Below are 21,265 nucleotides of genomic sequence, written 5' to 3'. Positions count from 1 at the left end.
CAAGTAATACAGAAACAAAATACTGTAGTTGCTGGAAATCAGAATAAAAACAGAAAGTGCTGGAAATACTCATCAGGTCAGGCAGCAAACTCAGTGAAACATAACTCTGTTTCTCTCTGCAGACGCTGCCTGACCCACCGAATATTTCCAGCACTTTCTGTTTTTACTCCATAAGATCCCAGGTTACATTTCCAGATTCTTCTGAATTATCTCAGCCAGGGCACTATGCCAATGTGGCATTACAGTTAGTGTCACATGAATTGGCTCATTGGTGATACCCTTCATGCTCAAATTGCCTGCCAACATCCATTACTTAGGTTTACAATACAGAACTACACTTTAGCAAATATCATCCATTTCAAGGTAAAATAGTAAGGATTAAAATTAGTTGTAGATTGCTCAGACCAAATGAGACCTCGTCTCTCACCCAGTATGACATTGCAACTGCAATAAACAGGTGCACTGAGCTACAAAACAGTAAATTGCTGAAAATATTTATTGCATTTAATGTATAAATATGTTCTATTTTCTCCTGAGCATTGTATTTTCCATTTGTTTTGTACAGTACAGGGGTATCATCTTTGGTTACTGACCACCACTTTATCCACCTGTGTGTATAGTATAAGACATCTGCTGCAAAGCAATGTTTTCATAACATAAAAAATCCAAATGATACCATGCTGTAAGTGCTGTGCTGAAGCAAAGCTGCAGAAGAGAATCCAAGGGCTAATGTCACCAAATCAACCACCGTGATATTGTAGTTTTGGCTGTACAAAAGCTGTTGAAATAGTTCAAGTACTGTATGGTTTCTAAATGGGAATAATTGGACTCATTGGTATTAAATACATGACTTATTTTAATTGCTGTGAATGTTACTCAGTTGTCTTTCCTTTAGTTATTCAAGAAACTCAGGCCGTGTCACACCACAATGAAGAAAGGTCAAGACCAGGAATTAACAGGGTTGCACAAAAGCAGTCTAGATTGTTTTCTGAACAACAAATTGAATTAGAGGTGACACAACAAAATATTTCAGTGCAGTTAAGGATTAGAGAAGAAATTAAAAATTGATTTTATAGTCAAAATTTTACCTTGGGTTTTATTCTAACTTCTTTTGAAGTAACAATATAAGGATCACTATGCTGATTGCTTTGTTATATGGTAGTAGTTTCAAGAGACTGTTTCATGATATAATTGAAGAGTAGGCAAATTTTAAATAGCTGTTGCATGTATGAAAGGAAAATGCAAAGGAAGTAAACTGAAAGGCATATTCTTTAATCCCTGGAAATCTGAATAAAAACAAAATGCTGGAAATACTCAATGTTATGCAGTGTTTATCAAGCGATCACTAACTTGTCTTTATTTTCTGCAGATGCTCATGGCTGACTGAGTGTTTCCCCAAAAAGGGAAAGAAGGTTTTATTCATAATATGACCATTTTATTTCTTATTACACTATTACTGACTATCAGTATTATCCCTTCAATGAAGCTCATCAAATAACTGATCCTGACCTGTATATCTTAACACTCATTGCCTGAACCTGTAAGGAAATCCCTGCATATTATTCTTATATTATCGGGTTGCTTACAAAGACAAGTATGCTGTCAGAGGCAACCTTGTCATCCAGTGCTAGTGCCATAAGCGGCACAAAAATATTTATTTTATGGCAATTTCATTGGGTGTGTCTTATTTAAAACAGTCCTTGATGCAGAGCTAATTTGATCCCTGTAGTCTCCAATTATATCATATTGAGGTTAATCTTCCCACACACACCAGCATCACTGAATAATTAGAGTTCTGATGCTGCCCTTCTGAGAACGTTGTGTACTACTGGTTTTAATCTTTTTTTAATCTTTTAGGGGCTTTTAATATTCTCAGAAGCCAGATCACCAAGTTATAGAACCATTTTAGAACTAATAATTTTTTGGCATCTATCTGAAGTGGCAATTTTTAACATTGTAATTAGGTACCTATCTAGCTTCACAATAACATACCTATTTAAATTTGTCATACCTCTCTGATATTGTATTCTGTAAAGTCGCTCCCATGTTTGAACTATATATGCTTTGAAAGTCCAAGAAGTTGACCTTGCTATAAAAAGGTGAGAAATAACTCTCATTGCAAAATTGTTTCATTGAGTTGAAGTGACATGATTAGAACTTAAACCAGTTAAATCTCTCTCGTTTGATTTCTGGTTACTTTGTTTGTTACTATTAAAATTCTTTTTGAAATAGAAATAGTAATAGTAATTCAAGTTCCATTTTTAAAATATGGACAGCTGCTAATTGAAAGGACTACAATATTGGATAGATTTTCTTAGCCGTTGTTGACATATTGCAAAAAGCAAATTCACAGGTAAAACAGGTAAAACATGTTGCTTCAGCGTTCTTACAAAGTGCCAACAAGCATTTGAATTTAAAAAGCAATTTTCACCGCATCTTGACAGTTTTACTCTGGAAACTCAACCGTCCAACAGAATCTCTCCCGCCCCAAGCCATTTCTAAGCATCTTGGCTCAGGCGCAAAAGGCCCATATCCCAAAGCGGCAGGCTAATGGAACTTGAGGAATGGGAACCTGACAAAAGTGGAGAATGTTTTCAACTTTATTTCTGGTTGCAAAATTTAGCTGGTTTATGATTTTCTTTTTATCAACTGAGAAAAATGTTGTAGGCTTGCAGGTGTTCATTTAAGAATGAAGATTAATGTGATCAATTAGGGAATTTGTCAGTTAAAAATACAGCTGTATTCTTCAGTACTGTTTTGCATTTTCAACAGAATGTTTAGAGGTTGCTTTTTCACAATTCACTATCTGTCCAGCAGGCCTGTTTATTATTTAACATTGTGCACTTCACTTAACATGTTTGTAGTCTCTAGTCAAACCAAATTGCATGATTAGTTATCTGCACACATTGACCAGAGTGTATACCAAGACTGCGCATACTCTAACTTTCATGGAAGACACCCTAGTCAAATAGCTGTAATAACTATGATTACTCGACCAATAAATTGTTAACAGATACAGTGGACACAATGCAAAGATTTAAAAATATAACTTGCCTGAGGAATAATGTGATATCTAAAATTATTTGTGTACTCTTTTTAATTTCAGACTATTAGCAAGAGCTGGCTAAGGACGTGCTCTTAAATCAATTGGTGACATTAGGGATCTTAACCTATTAATTTAGGTTAATATTGTTCCTTAACTGTAGCATTTCTCATTGTTTTATAGAGACAATTTTATCTTTAGCTGATTATAAAAGCCTTAACCCAATAAGTTAGTTGTTGTGTTTTTTTATATATTGCTGATAAGACGAGCAATTGTTTCCCATGCCAAGTGAAGATTTCAAGGAGCAGTTAAAAGTTAGCCAACTGCTTTGGGTCTGGTGTCACATGAAGGCCAGACCAGGTGAGAATGGTAGATTTCCTTCCCTAAAGGACATGGGTTTTTACAACAACCAATGATAGTTGCCACTGTCACCATTACTGAGATGAGTTTTGTATTGCAAACTTATGAATTGAATTGAAATTGGCTGCTGAAGTGGAATTTAAACCCATGTCCCCAAAGCATTAGTCTTGGCCTCTGGTGTTGAGTCCAGTGGCATTGCCATGATGCCACCAATTCTGCCCCTCCCATTTTCCATTATTGTCAGATGTTTATAATTCTGTTTGAATCAATTATGTCAATGTATCTGATAGTGATCAGCCAGCTTTCAAAATCATTTTAAACTTGGTGACTTCTTGTACATTCTGTCCAGGTATTCCTTCTTGCCTTGTTTACTAGATAACCAAAGCACTTTGAGGCAAGAGTTATCTCCCTCTACCGTAATTAATTAAATCCTTCTGCTTCTTTTTGATCTTTTAAAAATTTGTACATTTTTATAACCTCTTTAATGTAGTAAAGCATTATAAGATGCTGCAGAAGAGCATTATAAGGCAATATTTGATATTGAGTCAGTTGTAGATCTTCCAGTTCTGAAATCACACTAGGATTCAGGATAGACTCATTCAGCCAAAATCTGACATTGTCAACAGTGGCAAATATCTTTCCCATTATGCTTAGCAGGGAGATGCCTTGATCATTGCTGCAGTCCCTCTTGTTCTTGAAGAGCATCACAATCTCTGAATCATGCATATCCTGGGGCACTGCCTCTTCCTTCCAGCAGAGACAGAGTAGTTCATGTGTATGCTTCAGGAATGTTAGATTCCTATGCTTGATGAGTTCAGGGAACTTAACATCAGCATCTCCAGCTTTGCCCATGGGAAGAAAGAATGGCAAGCTTTGCTAATTTCCTCCACTGTGGGTTCAATATCCAGTTCTGTCATGACAGGCAGCCTTCTATGGTCTAGACAGTGACAGTGTTCTTGCTAGAGTACAGTTCAAGATGGTGTTCCACCAATTTCTCCAACTATTTGCTGCTTTCAGTAATGACCGCCTCTGCCTTTGTTTTCAGTTTTTTTTGCTGATGGACTTGTATTTTTCATCTCTTCATACATGCCCCTGACTCCTTGTGTCAAAGGACATCTGGATGTTCTAGCAGAGTTGTAACCAGTAGTCATTGATGCAATGCTTAGTAGTCTGTTGGATTTTACTTTTCATCCATTCAGTGTTCTTATTCAGCTCTTACTCCATTCAGTGGTTTCTTGTATATATTTCTTTTGTAATTAATGGGAGTGGACCACTTGGTTTCATTGAGAGGTACCATCACAGTGATGTTCATCACGAACCAGCCAGCACTTTTCCTCTTGTTTCCTATGTATTGAAAGTGCCTAATTGTAGATGGTGCCTTGAATAATGTTCTGTTTTGCTTATGCATTCTTGGGAATGTTGGAGAGCGCCTGATCAATCGAGTCACAGAACTGTTGGTTTTTATCTGAGTAGGTAGGATGGCTGATATTGATGAGGATAACATTTCTGTTTTGAATGAAAAGGCTTCAAGGGTTGCATCCTCACTTCCGTGCTCACCAAGGGGTAATGTGTATCACACTCAGCTTTGTAATAACTGCATATGTTATGAAGACTATTTAGAAACTCCAAACTGGTGATGACCTGATCTAGATGGTCCCAATCCCTGATCTTTGGATGTTTCCAGGAGGTCTTGTGGCAAGATTTGTTCTTAAAGATGTGTTAGTTATGCAAAACGTGTGCTAACAGCAAAGCTGAAGTAATCTCTGTCTGTTCTTATTTATATTTCCCAGGCCATGATGTTTGAGGCATGCCTTATGGTCTATGCTCACTCTTACATTGAAATCCCCCAGTAGAAAAAGATGTTCTGACTTAGGGATTATGCCGATAGCAGTGTCAGCAACACTTTGGATTTGTAGCACTGAAGCATAGCCACTCATGAAGTTTATTGGCTCTATTTGAGTTGAGAGATGGATGGAGAGAACATCCCTCTGGTTTCCTCCCACTGTCCAAAGATGTGCAGGTTAGATGGATTGGCCATGTTAAATTGAACCTTAGTGTCAGGGGAATTGGCAGGGTAAATGCATGGAGTTACAGGGATAGTTGTCAGTGCAGGCTCAATGGGGCCAAATGGTCTCCCACTGCTCTGTAGGGATTCTATGATTCTTCCAAGTGGCACAAACCACTTCACACCCAAAAAGCACATGAAGTTTATTAGCATGAGATTGACTGGATTTCAATATCGTTAGAAAGTTCAGCACACATGCTTCCCCTCTTCTGGATGTTTCCCACTTCTCTGGCGAGACATCATGCCGCTGTGAATCACTTCTGATGTACAATAGCACAGACCTGGCGAGCTGGTCACTCTGTGGGGATCAGAAGCCATCAAAGCCCCCAGGTAGTCCGTCAAAGTCCCAGGGTAGTCGGGGGCATGGCCGGACAGAGTCTATCAAGCATTTCCCACCCAACATCCTAGCAGTGTTCACCAGACACCCCAGCAGCGAACATCAGGCACCACCAATGTGCTAGGGGCAGTGTCAGGGGATGGGGCCTGGGTCGGGGCAGTGACCGGGGGGGGGGGGGGGGGGGGTGGGAGGAGCGCTTTGCAGAGAGATTCTGCAGGGGCGGATTGCGAACGAGATCATGGCAGGGGACATGTTGGTGATCGTGGCATGTCCGGGGTCACCAACAATACTGGTATCAAGCTCCCGACTCTCCAAAGAAAATAACTTTGAGTGTCGAAAAATTGCGATACGGAGTGCGCCTGAGACACCGGCACAGTTTGTACCATGTTTGTCACTGTTATGACACTTAGAAATTTTTGGGGAAAATTCTGCCCATGGTCTATTTGATTCATTCACAGATAATAAATGTATTACTTGCCTCTCTCTTAATTGTTCTCTATTTATTTTCATTACAAAATATCTGTTTGCTAAATGGTATTGATCTTAGTTATTGCAGGATACAAATATATCAGTACTTTTGCTGCTACTTTTCTGTATTGTTTTCAAAACACTTCTGCATTATCTAAAAAAGGCCTGCTTTCCTTTAGGACACACAGCCATTTGCCAACGCCCATGAAGTGCTGTCCCGTTCTCGATCACGTGCCAACGTTTTGAATAAAGTTGAATATGCGCAACAGCGCTGGAAGAGACAAGTTCAAGAACAAAGGAAATCGGTCTTTGATCGTCATGTTGTCCTCAGCTAAAAACACTGCTTCTTAAAGCACATACAGGAAAACAGGAAGAGAAAGTTGGTGGACCTATAGAAACAATCTGTCTGACAGTTTTCTTTGTGGTCCTACCTGCTCATGGAATCCTTTTCATCCTTGGTTCTTTAAGAAATAATATAGTAATCATGTCAGTAGTTTGATATTCTTTTAATATCATGATTTTCATGTAACTATTTTAATAGTTTTCCCTCTAAATTATGATATATTGTGGAACAAATGCCACGACATATCAAATGATAATGAACTAATTACAAAGTGAAGCTATAAGCTAATATTTTTTCCTGGCTGTTTTAATTATGCTGCATTTGCAGATAAGTGATTTTGTAATATCACAGGATCTTGACTAAGAGTAGCAGCTCTTGATATGATCACAGAATGACTTACCAAAACTCATTTTTTGAGGCGCTCTCCCAGCACTTCCTGTCCTGGAGTAAGTGCTTAAGATTTTTGTTGACACCCAACATCTTTTCATTTTTGATTTTAAACTATCATTTCTAATGAAGTACTAAAGCCTAAAGATGACAACTGTAAACATAATTGTTATGATAATTAATCAAACATTATGGTAAGGAGTACATGTTCAAAAACTCCCCCTCTCATCCCAGGAATTGTTTTAGCTTACGAGGTTTGATCATTGTTGTGGACCTAAATGTTACCGAAATAGCCTAATAACATTTTGAAAAATGGTGCTAGAGTTTACAGCAATTTTTACACTAGTGTTGATTCAAAATGCTTTGTTCTCCAGTTAATCTTACAATTAATAGCTGGATTTTACAGTTGATGAGTGGTCTTAGTTTCTCCTTTCTATTTTCTCCTAAAGACATTGATTATGATGCATGCTTCCATTCGTTCCAGCAACTCCTTTTCTGTTAAGTTGCTTAAGTTTTGGTCACGGCATTGTATTGGTAAACTATTTATGGGAAGCACCACAACTAGCCATTCTTAACCCTTTCCACACCTAACATCCATGTTAATTTTCTGGTTGAACTCACTGGTTAGAAACAGACACTGACTAATCAATTTCAACACCCCCCCAACCTAACTATTGGATACAAGACCAAGTAAAGCGTCATTTCCCCTCACCCCCTCACCTACTGCATCAGATCAGCTAACTCAGTACTAAGCGGAGCTCATTCTGGTCTGTATGATTCAGTACAGTGACATACAATATATATCCCCAAGAGGAGCCTTAGCCTTCAGGTGTAGTTAGATGTTAACACATTAGAGATCCACGTTTTTATTCTCTTATAGTATTTTGAGCAGTGCTTTGCAAATCTCTGAAATACATGTTTCCTTTTCAGATGGTAGCTCGGCTAGCAGGTTTCTGTTCATGTTGTTTTGTAACCAACTGCCTAGGGCTATTGGGATACCTAAAATTATTTGATCAAGTATTTTTTGTAGAATACACCTCACCACATCCCCCTCCCATTCACATGCAATTGAAACTAGCTTGCGAAATGAAGAAAAATAGGCATCATGACCTGCACATCCATTTATAGCTTCTTACAGTTATAGTGTGCTGCACCAACAGTTCCATGATCTAATTTTAACTCTTCACTGAATGCCACACAAAGTTGAGAGAAAATAGTTTGCTTATGAATGTTAGTGTGTTTTTTAAACGAGTAAATTCCCATATTGTACTCTGAGGCACTTTTTATGTGGGATCAAAACAGTTCATGCCACAATAAGTTTACAGGAAATACTGCATTGTGAAAAGCCAATGGTTATTATTGCAAACACTTAAATTCTACATTCTGCACAACTAATGACTAAAATGTGGAATTGTACAGGAATTCTTTAGAAATACATAATACTAGTCCTTTAATTTAGTATATATTTCTCCTCCAGTGATCTCCCTACTTCCACCCTTCTCCCTCCTGATGTTATCAATGTGTATATTCTGGGACCTAAATTTTGCTTTATAAGTTGTAATTAATAAAAAAAATCTGACTTTTAAATTCTGACTGCTTATTCATTTGTAGTGGCAAAGATAATGACATATTTGTGCAAAATACCCCAGGTAAGTGAAAAAGCAAACCTATAAAGGAGTTGTGTCGGTGATTGATAGGATACATTATTGCACAAGGCATTAAAATAGATCCAGCATAGGTACAAATGCTCCTTAATATTTTTAATTGCCTTGTTCAGAGTTGCTGTCATTTTGAATTGCCTCATTTTTTACAAAAAAATTGTGTTTCTAATTCAGATCCTTAAACTTGACAGTCCATTATCAAAGAAAACTTAGTGACTACTGAAACAATTGTTCAAATAGAAATTAATATCTTTCAATAAAGTCCATCATTTGAAGATTACTATATGTCATTACACCAGCAATCTCTTAATTGTCTTTCATTGCTCTACTGGCCCTCATGCTGTTCAGTATTTCTTTTTCAATCCAATTTCCTTGACAAAGAATTTTCAAAGATAAATTAATGTTTTACCACTGTGGAAAGATGATTTCTTATCTTTTATTATTTTTTCAATATCTTAAATTTGTTTCCTCTCTTTAACATCTTTCACTATTTACCCTATCATAATCCTTCATAATTTTAAAGCTTTCAAGCAGATTGCTCACAACCTTCTAATCACACAAAGCAGCTTCTATCATACTAAGTTTAACAAATTTAATAAAATGTTTGATGACCATACACTTCAATTACTCTATTTTTCATCGTACCTGTTCTGGTTAAACTACTGTAAATAATTTTAATTATCTTCCAATAATAAATTTGATGAATTGATTTTTAGAATAAACTACTTAATGACACTATAAGGCTGTTTCATCTGCTGATGTTAAACTGAAGGTCCACCAAATACTTTAGTGTCCTCTCTGTCAACAATTTTGAGTAATATCTCTAGACCAGTTCAAACAAGTATCAGCCTTCAAAATTCATAATTCATCATCTTTATAATGCAGAAGTCAACTAGCCACTAAATTCAGCCTGAGTGTTTGACTTGTCCATTTTAATACTATGATTCTTCACACTTCTACGAATGTATTCCTAGTTTTGACAACGATTGCCCGATATGTTTTCACATATTAGTTGTTCATTCTTATTTCGAATCGTCCAGTTTCCTTCTATACATTCGATAAAGCAGCTTTCAAAAGGTTTGGTATTATTCTAGCTTTCCAATATGCCCCCAGCCAAATTTTTTTTGCGTAACATTTTCAGGTGCTATAATACTTTGTATACATTTTCCTGTGACAGGTTATCTTTGTTCACTATTTAATAAAATATCCCAACATTTATCATTGCTTCTGCACTTTTCATTCATGTGAACCTTAAACAGAATTGAAATAAGCTCGATGAAAATACAATAAGCATATGGACTCAAATGCATAATACTGCAGAACATGGAATAAATAATCTGAAATAAGTATGGAAAATGGTAAAAATACTCAACAAGGCTGTCAGCATCTATGAGAGAGAAACAGAGCTAGCACTTCTGGCTGATGATCCCGCATCAGAATTTAACTGAAGGGTCATCGACCTAAAACGTTAACAGAATTAATGATTCAGCTATCATGAAGAAATATATGAAAAAGTTACTGCACGAAGTCTGTGTATGGTCGTCAATCAGTTGGGTAGGCATCGTGGCTCTGTCAAACATGCTACCATAGTTACACTTAGTCCTGATTTGAGAATGAAACTGAAGCAATGAAATATCTAATGTACCAGGAAAACTTCACTAATTTTATTAAAATATATTATTTAATTGTGATTTGCTAATTCATATTATTATAAATAAATTTTTCAAAGTTAATAACCAAAACTGGGACTGTAGAATGTTCTAATTTCTTGGCATGCTACTGGGTTGGAGGCACAAATTAGCTGATCTGAAGTAATACTGCAAATACCTGAAAGCACTGTGTTGCCAGCAAATATGTCTTCAGCAGCAATGCTACATGCAAAAACAAGGTCCTTTTGGTTATTTGATTTTGTATAACCCACTATGTAACGAAAACTGCACATATATTGCAGTTCATTACATCTTCGATACATCCTAAAATGTATCATGCCCAATATTATTTTTAAGATCAGCCATGACCACGACAGATCAGCCATGATCTTATTGAATGGCGGGGCAGGCTCGAAGGGCTAGATGGCCTACTCCTGCTCCTATTTCCTATTTCTTAAAATCTGGTTGCTATTAACATGGCAGTTAATTTGTATGAAGCAAGATTTCACAAGAAACAAAAATAGCTAATTGATCAATATCTATTTTTGTTGGTTGAAATAAATATTAGATCAGGGTGATGGGAGAGTTCCTTGCTTGTGGGATACTCTTTGTTTGCTGTTTAATAAAATAGCTTCTAGTTTTCACATGGTTTCTCTATGCGGATATTTCAAAGACATTGTTGGGTATTATAAGTCAGAAATATGAATCATAATTACAACATTTAAATCATAAGCATGTTTGAGTATCTGTAATCATATTTTTCTTTGCCATGTATTGAAAGAACTGTAGCGACAATGACTTTTATGTACACAACAGGTGAGCTTTCTGTGAGATACAGATACTCAGCACCAACCAACAAATTACATTACCCCTAATGTAGGCTGAACCAAAGCAATTATTACCCTTCTTCAGATAACTCATTTGGATACTTTCTATTTTATACCCACAAATAGTTCCTGAGGATAAAGAGGATCCTTCCCCTATTCCCTATTCAATGAATTATGGACTCCACACTTTGTGTAAGGTAGTCTGGTTTTTAAAAAAGTACACTGTTCATTTAGCATAGGATAAATTTTTGTTCATCAATGTTTAAGACGTTGATTTAAGTTAGACTGTGATGTGGTGTTTGCAAACCTATATTCTCCGATGGCTGTTTTAGTCCTAGTCAAGGAGTTGAGGCAGGGTTAGATAAATGTTACTGTTAATGAAGAGATTCAAGGATAGATAACTTAAGCACACTACAATCAATCTAGTGAAGCCTAATACATTGGTATATCCATTGGTCACTGTACTCATGTACCACTGATTTTTTTAATGGATATGCTGCACTCTGACATATTATGACAAAGCTTTGATTGAATTCAAATAGAAGGAGGAAAATATGCGATTCCATTGTGTTTTATGCGGTTTCAAGATACCCCAAAGTTCATTCACTGCTAATTAAATATTTTGACTTGCAGTCACTGTTATAATGAAGGAAAACACAATGCCGAAGTTCTATGCACAGCAATAAGCTAAATTACTGGATAATCTGTTTTTAACTCGTCAGTTATGTCTCTTTTGTGAGGACCATGAATTGGATTCGATTTGAATTTGTATTGGTTTTTGAGGCAAACAAGGAGATGGATTAAGGGTGTCCTCTCCGCACTAACTCTGAGAAAGGAATACAAATTTTTAAGAAGATAAATGTTTGGTGGAGCATCAGAAAAGTTCCCGTCTTCTGGGGAAGTACATGGAACATTTTTCATACACTTGCTGCTTCTATTTAGTGTTTCATCTGATAGTGCAGCCATCTCTCAGTATTGCAATGGAGTGTTAGCATAGGTAAGGTGTTTTAACATCTTTGGAGGACGGCTTGAACTCACAACCCATAACTGCTACCCCTAAACCATCGCTGATAGTACCTCCCATAGAACATAACATCTACTTTCACCTAATTACAAATATAAACAACACGAACCACGACTTTCATTAATTTTTATCCTCTAGATGCCCCTTCGTCCTTCACCACTCTTTCCCTCACCTTTCCACTATGGTGAACTACAGAGCTGCAGCTGAAGAGGTTTCTCTTTGATGCGTCTGTATAAGGCGCCGGCAGGTAAGAGTAAGTCTCCATGTGGACTGGCAGCTCTCCAATGCCTCACGCAATGGTCATCCATTAAATTTTGCCTAACGAATGAACGCTATCCAATTATAGAGCGTAACAAACGTTTCTCACTCACCAAGCATGAAATGTAAATTCAGATTTGAATAAAAATAAACATGGGACTTACGGATTTATTTGACTTAATACCACACTATTCAGTATCATTATTCATAATAATTTATTCACTTACCCGAGAAACCGAAGATTTATAAAAAAAAATGTTTCTGTGGCAGTTTCCCTATCCCTCCCTGCCCAACATTTACTGGTAAGCATGTCGCAAAGAAAAAATATCATCCAACTAATTAACGCACGTTAATTACGATGCTTACGATGCTTACTCTCTCAACTTTTTAGAAATATATGTCTCAGATAATTCAGCTGATTTAATATCAGAAGTGTGATCAACAATGCTTTTCTCACGCATTAAGAAACATAATTAAGAATGTACAGACAAGTACAACCAGGGCATAATTTTATGAACCTAAGGCAGGTGGTTGCTAAGAGGTGAAAAAAGAACCCTGGGGAGTTTAGGCTGGCATGTCAAGGAGCCAAGACCCATGTAAATCGGTGATGACTGGCACAATTTTTGATCAAGTGATCTCTAAACAGTCCACAAGGCAGAAGAACTATGCAAAGCGTCAACATTCCTATTCCGTTTAGACTTAAAAGGACTGTTCCCCCAATATATTTTGCTTTTGACGCATTGCTTAGGCTTATTAGTCAATCCTTCTGATTGAACGTATCTGGCAAGTGCCCAGCGCAATCATGTTTCTAACCCTGCACCAAAATGGAAAGGATGCACTTTTGCTTCTTCAGGTGCGTATCCTTACACTGGGGTACCCAGTAAGCTTGACAGAACCAATATACATCGAGAGCTCAGAACCAGGCACTAGCCAAGGAAAACAGTTGGTGCATTCGAACACTCAGGTGCACAGCTTTCCTCGCTAGCATCCAGCTGATATTATTTCAACATGCTGCTTTGCATTGGCTGGGGAGGGTTATATCATTGTGAATTCAACGTGCAGATAATGACAGTGCCTACTGAGCGCCTCATGCTATTTTTTCCCCAAATTATCCACGCCCAAATTACAGTTTATATTGTATAACTGCATAAAATCATTTGCCTTTGCATAATAGCGTGATCCATCAATAGAATAAAATGCAATGGCTGTCTCATTTACAGCTTTGCAGTTTGACTGTTTTGGGAGGATACATTAATATGACATTCGTTATTCTGGCACACTTTAGACTACCCACCCACTAACAGAACAGAACTTATAGAATCCCAAATAACAGTTGATGGGGAGGGGAAAACTGTCATAATATTTTAAAAGAGACAAAAGCTAAATAAATAACCGATTCGTTTTGTTTAGACGTGATTGTAATCTGAAGTCCCATTGCAGCATTGGAAAATTCTGTCACACATCGAGTTTTACTAACGATCTGTAACTTAATTCATATTTTGTTTTACAATTGCCACATAATTGGATTGTAGATGTGACACCCGATAATGAAAATTAAAATCCTACTGAAATTATTTTGTAAGAAAATGTTTCGCAAAGGCCGCAATCACTTGGATCCTGGTTGACTGTAATGTAAAATGATACTTATCTAAACTGGTTCCAATAAAAACTGAACCACAACATTGCAGATCGAACTAGCCTCAAGCTATCCTGTAAGAGCTCATAAACTGGTTGTTTATGGACTCTGCACCAGTCCAAGTCTATTTTGCCTTTAGTGAACAGTGCCCACAATCTATTGCTCCCATAGCTTCCCGGTAAGATTTATTGTTTTAATACTTTTCTTTACGTATTCGATTCTAAACAAACGATGTAATATAACAATTGATGTGTTTCAGCGGTGGATCAAATAATTGTTTACATTAACTTCAAACATGAAGAATTTCTACCTCGTAAAATATCCTGTATATCACACGGGATGTTTAAGTTTTGTCAGTGTTTTGTGTTAGACTAAAGTTGTTTCTTTTTAATTACACACTTGTGGAACTGATTAATTTATTGATAAAATAACAATAGAACTGAATGAGTTATTGATAAATAATAACTTTTCCTTACTGAATTCGTATTATGTCAAAGAGATACTACATATAGAAACTGCCCTGTGTAGTTTGCTCACCCTGTGTGTGCACAAATAATTAATTGATAAATTACAGTGCTGAACTGGATTTATTCCTTATACTGATTATTTTCCCTGTTGCCTTTTGATATCGTGTTCCATGTTGCTAACTAATCACAACGATTGCAAATTTAAGGAAACGAAATCATTAATGTGTACCTGACTTTCTTTCCCTTTGCAAAGGCCAGCACAGCGCGCCAGAGATGCTGGAAAGCTCCATGGCTCTGACATCTCCGGGTTATGTGTATCAGATGGAGCCCGAAAGTTACGAGAGTTTGATGGAGAGGATCAGTTTCGGCGATGCCTCCTGCATGCAGATGACCCAGCCGGCCTCGGCCGATCTTGCCAGCTTACAGTGTGGGGCCGAGCCCCCCAGACTCCGGCACCCCGAGGAGATGCCCCTGCTGTCCGATGCCTTCGGGAGCGACGCTTACTCCGCCTGGCACTATTACCCCCAGATCCCCTTTCAGAGCCCCTTCGGCGGGGTGTACGACTACTCGTACGAGCCCGCTTTCATCCGCAAGCGGAACGAGAGGGAGCGCCAGCGGGTGAAGTGTGGTAACGAGGGCTACGCCCAGCTGAGGCAGCACCTCCCGCAGGAAGTCTCCGAGAAAAGACTCAGCAAGGTGGAGACTCTGCGCGCTGCCATCAGGTACATCAAGGAGCTGCAGGCCCTGCTGGCGGCACACGTGGAGCTGCAGCCAGCTCCGGACGCCGTCACCCCGGCAACCGTCACCGTGGAAACCTCCCAGTTTCCAGGGTAACTGAGCATGGAGCTGCGGTGGGGGAAAAGATACAGAGGTATCCATGGGGATGTGCAGGGGGCAGGGGGAATCCAGCCACAGGGTCTGAGTCAGTGTCCTGTCGCTGAAAAGATGGGAGGCAGGGAAGTTTTGTTAGTTTATTTATTAGTGTCACAAGTAGGATTACATTAACACTGCAATGAAGTTACTTACTATGAGAAGGAGAGGGTTCAGATCCTCCACATCACTCACGCCCCTCTCCTTCAAAATAAACCCTAAGGGATTTTCATAGTAACTTAATTGCAGTGTTAATATCAGCCTATTTGTGACATAATAAATAAACTTAAAAAAACTAATCACAGTGTCTCAGGGAAGCTCACCAAATCGTGTATTTTCTAATAGCGAGGCACGATATGGTCAGGACACTATTATTTAAATCAATTTTCTTGAAATCGGATGTCTTTATAGTGTTTTTTAAATGTTGAAGGTCACATCTCCTGTTCTCATTCAGCAGGATTTTGAAAATAGTCGTTCTAAGTTAGTCATGTTCATATTCCTTCCCAATCGCAGAGTGGAGACAACACAGAAGGCCATTCGGCCATTCAGCCTGTGCTGTCCGTGCTTGCCCATTTATCATTAGTTGTCTGAATGCGGCTGTCTCTCTCTGCCACAGGCCAGACACTTTCTTTCCTCCTGTTACCCACCAGATAGGGGGTTTGTGATCCACACCTGCAAGGGAATCCAGTAAGTGCGGTAAACAGGACATTGATTAGACAGGGCAACCAGAATCCGGCACTCAGCGCCAAGAACACATTTCAAAAAGTTTTAATTTGTCTGAACAGCGTGTATCTATTGAAATCTATTTTAAATATATAGCATCACAGTTTAACATAATCCGGAGTAATAAATTTACGAATAGAAACTCATGTTGCTTTTATTTCTTCTCCTTTGCACTTGTGTGATTATTAGTTCACTCTAAAGGTCTAATAAAGACATTAGGAACAATAATACAACATGTTTGTACGGGTCATAACATAAATATAATGTAAAAGGATACATTCCAAGAGGACGCGGCCAGTTGGAGGAACATTGTGGAACAAATATATTCAAAATCAAATTAAAATTCCCCTCATCCCCTCATCATGTTTTATTGGAGACAATAATCTTGTGTCCCAATTAATTACATTAAATCTATCCACCCTAGCCGGCATGGACAGCATGGATAGTCAGAGGTTTTTTCCCAGAGTGGAAGTGTCAGTTCAAGGGAGCACAGGTTCAAGGTGAGAGGGGGAAAGTTTCAGGGAGATGTGCGGGCGACGTTTCTCGTCCAGAGAATGGTGGGTGTTTGGAACGCGCTGCCAGAGGAGGTGCTGGAAGCAGGTACATTAGCAACATTTAAGAGGCACCTAGATGGGTACTTGAATAGAGAGGGAACAGAGGGATACAGTCCGAGTAAGGGCAGAAGGTTATTTTTGTTTAGTTAGGGCATCATGATCAGCACGAGCTTGGAGGACCGAAGGGCCTGTTTCTGTACTATACCTTTCTTTGCTGTTTCGTAAATTACAAGGAGACGCAGACCTTCAACATTATCCATACTTCTGGTATAATCTGTTGCGTCTCAGATTTTCCGACCGCGAGTCAACCAAAACTTTGAGGCGTTTATTGAAAGTTATTTGTGGAAACACCTCTTAACTCTGGATCATCTCTTCCCTTCCCCCCCTCCTCCCTCACCCCTCCACAATTCGCTGTCAGGAGTTATCTCCTGGAGAAGTGGCAACAACCCAGCGATGCAATGAAAAGAAGCTGAATGGAATTGAACCAGACTGAATGAGTCCAGTAGAAACTGTCCACACAAACCAACAACCCGAATAGTACCTGATTCATGTACCATATCAGAGATTGTGGTTTCACAATATATTTGTGTAAAATTGGGTTCTGTGCTTTCGGACTGTTTGTAACCGGTAAATACACATGTCGCAGGCGGCTTCGAAAGACGCACTGTTCTATTTAATAGAGATCTTTTAAAGTTGCAGATTATTTATGAGCATCTATCCCGTGGTATTAACATTAAACTGAAATTAATATAATTATCGAAATAATTATGTTATTAATAAAAAACCTTATTTGCACTGGAATTTTGTTTAAAACTGTGGAGATGAAGTTTGTTTTGATATTGCACTTATTTCGATCCACGTCCTTTAAATTAAATTACACCCCATTTATCACTCGCACTTAATGTAGCTTTATGTCCAAATGTGTTATTAGTACACCGCTTTTTAAATCAATCATTCACTAATTAATAAACCCCCCCCCCAGGGTCGAAATCACCCACCCACCCATCCAGCTCTTATCTGGATCTACCTCTCGCCTTTGGAGCAGTATTTTTTGGGAAATAGACGCAAATGATCCCCGGTGATGTTTTATATATGCTGGCGAATCGCGCCCTAACGACTGGAATTGCTCTATACAATGTTGATAGAGAGAGAGACTATTGTGAACAAAGTAAGTTTGACCGAGTGTTTCAATTAAAGTGAAGTTGGTCTCGCTCTAGTTTTATGCAAATCCAATATATTGGGAGTAATCCCGAAATCCTCAGATATATAATCTGCGTAAGGCATAATTGTTACTTTTTTAAAAGTGTACTGGCGAAATAAAAATCTGAGGGCGGCGGTAACAATTTTTTTTTAACTTGTCCGTAACATCGCGTTTCCGGATGCCAAACAGGTCATCAGTGGGAGAAGGGACACTGGCGACTGGTGACCCCAAAGAATTTTTTGTTTTTTCTGGTACGAGAATGTTGATGGATATTTTAAAAGCTTCAGGCGTAAAGTTGATAAAACGATAATTTTCTGTTACTATACTAAACACGTCTACCTGTGAAATGTTTAGGAAAATGATTCACAGCGCGCTACAAAACAGATCGGGAGGATTAGCAGCATGAAGTTTATTTTCTCCCAAATAAATGTTCTGATAACCATTTTATTTAACTTGAATTGACGAACACTAAAGCTGAGAACTCACCAACAACAACTTATATTTATATAGCGTCTTTAAGGTAATGGAATGACCAGTTTGTTTCACGGGAGCATTATAAAGCGAAGTCTGATCAGTCCCTGCACTGCTAGAGGAGGCCATTCGGCCGCCCATCGAACTTGCACCGATAGAAATCCCACCCAAGCCCTATCCATGTAACCCTACGCATTTACCCTGCTGATCCCCTCGACACTAGGGTCAATTTTAGCGTGGGCCAATCCGCACATCTTCGGGAGGAAGCAGGAGCACTCGGAGGAAACCCACGCAGACACAGGGAGAACGTGCAACCTCCACGCAGACACTGAACAGAGTCCAGAATCGAACTCGTGTCCCTGGCGCTGTGAAGCAGCAGTGCCACCATGCCGTCCCCGAATGTTTCCGCTCAAGTTTTGAACCAGAGACCTTTCACAAGTTAGGCGAACGTGATAACCACTAGACCATGAAAACGCTCACAACCTGGCTCGCTATAGACTAGTAAGAGGAGTACAGATCTTCTTACTGTGTTTACCGCCGTCCAACGCCGGCATCTCCACATCATCTCTATACACTAACCAGTTACATACTTGGAATTCACAGGCTTATAGAGACAAAGAGAAAGCCACATGGTAAACATGCTGGAACTGGAGAGCTTTCTCAGCAGCTGACATTATAACACCCAAGAACTCCTCTGTTCCCTGAGAAATTCAAATAGCACGAATTAGTTTGAATTTAAAGTAAGTTATGAGTTCCATTTCTTTGGAAATTACATATGAACAGGCTTATAAAGAGTCAGTCAGGTTTCTTCTAAAGCGCATGGGCATAAGGGCTTGATGAAGCAGAAATAATTGTTAGTTGCCTAAATGAAGTGTGCTGAACACTGTGATGAAATCATGGATTCTGGCTACTCTTTTTAAAGTCTATTATTTTGTGTTTAATGGGAATGTGTCTACAGAAGCTTCCAAACTGTGGGGCAGTCACAGAAACAGCTCCCAAACAGTGGCAGTCACAAGCGGTGGAAAATTTGTCCACACTGACTTGCTTCTCTGGCCCTGAGCCAGTATATAGGGTGCAATCATCCGCAAAGAGAGATCTCTCAGAACAGTCTCCTTCACTTTGATAATAGCTTGAAGTCTCCTCAGGTTGCAGAGTTTCCCATCCACTCTGTACTTGAGGCTGATTCCAGCAACACTGTCCTGGAAGGCAGCATTCAGCATAGCAGTAACCGTCATGCTGAACAGTGTGGGTGTGAGCACTCAGCTCTGTTTGGCACCATTGGTGACTGGGAATGCTTCAGAGGATTCTCCGCCATCTAGTGCTCTGGCCATCATGTCATTATGGAACTGGCATACCACTGAATGAATTTGGGGGGGGGGGGCAGCCGAACTTTGGCATGATCCTCCACTGGCCTTGTCAGCTTACAGTGTCGAAGGCTTTCGCGAGGTCAACACAGGTTGTGTAGAGCTCGTGATTCTGCTCCTGACACTTCTTCTGAAGTTAGCGCGCAGTAAAAATCATGTCAATAGTCCCGCAACCTTTGCGGAAGCCACACTGTGACTCTGGAAGCAGGCCCAGCTCCAGATGAGTGACCAGACGATTTAGCAGGACTCTTGTGAGGGTTTTTCCTGTGATGCAGAGATACAAGTCAGTATGGACAAATTTTCCACGGCTTGTGACAACTTTGGACTCACCATCAACATTAAAAAGACCAAAGTCATGCACCAGCCTGATCCTCATGCACTGTACACAGAACCCATAATCACAATCAAAGGGCAGAAACTACAGGCAGTGGATCAGTTCACTTATTGTGGCAGCACCCTCTCCCAAGCAGTGATTATTGATACAGAAGTTAACTGCAGAATAGCAAAGGCAAGTTCTGCTTTCAGTAGACTGCACTCCACTGTATGGGAATGTCAAGGAATCAGCCCAGCAACAAAACTGAAGGTCTATAGCGCCGCGGTACTCACTACCCTCCTGTATGCCTATGAAATGTGGACTGTGTATCAAAGGCATGAAAGACAGCTTAATCATTTCCACGTGACTTTTCGGTGGATGTCGCATACTTGCTGGTTGCCCTTCCTCTTGACGAGGTGTACAATGGAAGCATCTTTAAGTTTCTGAGGAATGGATCCTTGCTTCCAAAAGGACTGGAACAACTCGGTGAGCTTCTCGATAAGTGCAGGATCAGCAGCTTTATAGATCTCTGCAGGTATGGCATCTGCCCCTGGGACTTTGCCACTGGATAGCTGGCTGACAGCTTTCATGACTTCGGCTACTACCGGTGGGTCATCCATGACGCTGTTGATATCAACCTGGGGAATCCTGTCTATTGCCTATCGTTAATAGATGACGGTCGGTTGAGGACAGCTTCAAAGCGTTCAGCCAATCTCTGCAGGGTCTGAGTCTTCTCTGTAATGAGAGTTGTACTATCTGTACTCAGGAGGGCGGGACTCCCGAGAGATTGAGGTCCATAGAGAGTGTTGAGGGCTTCATGGAATCGTTTCAAGTCGCTTCTGTCAGCGTATCCCTGTATTTCATCTGCCTTGGCGCTCAGCCAGGCATCCTGCATTTTATGCAGTTTATTCTGGACTGTCCTGCAAGCACTGATAAAAGCATTTATCTTGGTAGCTGATGATAGGTTGTTCTGACAGGCCCGACGAAGACGGTGCTTTTCAACAAGTAGAGCCTGTATCTCTTCATTGTTCTCATCGAACCAGTGATGCTGCTTGCGAATAGAGGGCCCGAGCATCTTCAGCGCAAATGCCTGGATAGCATCCCTGAAGCATTCCCAGCCGTCCTCAGTCCTGCCTGTGAGCTGTAGGTCAGCAAGCTTGATTTCTAAGTCTTCAGCCAGGGCTGAAGCTATGCTGGGGTTCTTTAGCTTGGTCGCATTGATTCTTTTCATAACCTTGCTTCCT

General features: G+C 39.5%; 1 protein-coding gene and 1 pseudogene across 1 annotated transcript in view; both read left to right on the top strand.

The window, feature by feature from the left end:
* The window catches only part of tmem9b (TMEM9 domain family, member B), a 41,091-nt gene extending 32,190 nt beyond the window's left edge, over positions 1-8,901 (top strand). The window contains exon 5 of the mRNA XM_080190200.1: positions 6,453-8,901. Within this exon, the coding sequence (XP_080046326.1) occupies positions 6,453-6,608 (156 nt within the window). The 3' untranslated portion in view covers positions 6,609-8,901. The remainder of the gene's footprint in view (positions 1-6,452) is intronic.
* Positions 8,902-14,798: 5,897 nt separating this feature from the next.
* On the top strand, positions 14,799-15,359 carry LOC145343669 (achaete-scute homolog 5 pseudogene; annotated as a pseudogene).
* Positions 15,360-21,265: the final 5,906 nt, after the last annotated feature.

The sequence above is a fragment of the Carcharhinus amblyrhynchos genome, chromosome 6, assembly GCF_965287045.1.
Source record: "Carcharhinus amblyrhynchos chromosome 6, sCarAmb.v2.hapA, whole genome shotgun sequence".
Taxonomy (NCBI): domain Eukaryota; kingdom Metazoa; phylum Chordata; class Chondrichthyes; order Carcharhiniformes; family Carcharhinidae; genus Carcharhinus; species Carcharhinus amblyrhynchos.
This window is presented reverse-complemented; position numbering and strand designations above follow the sequence as displayed.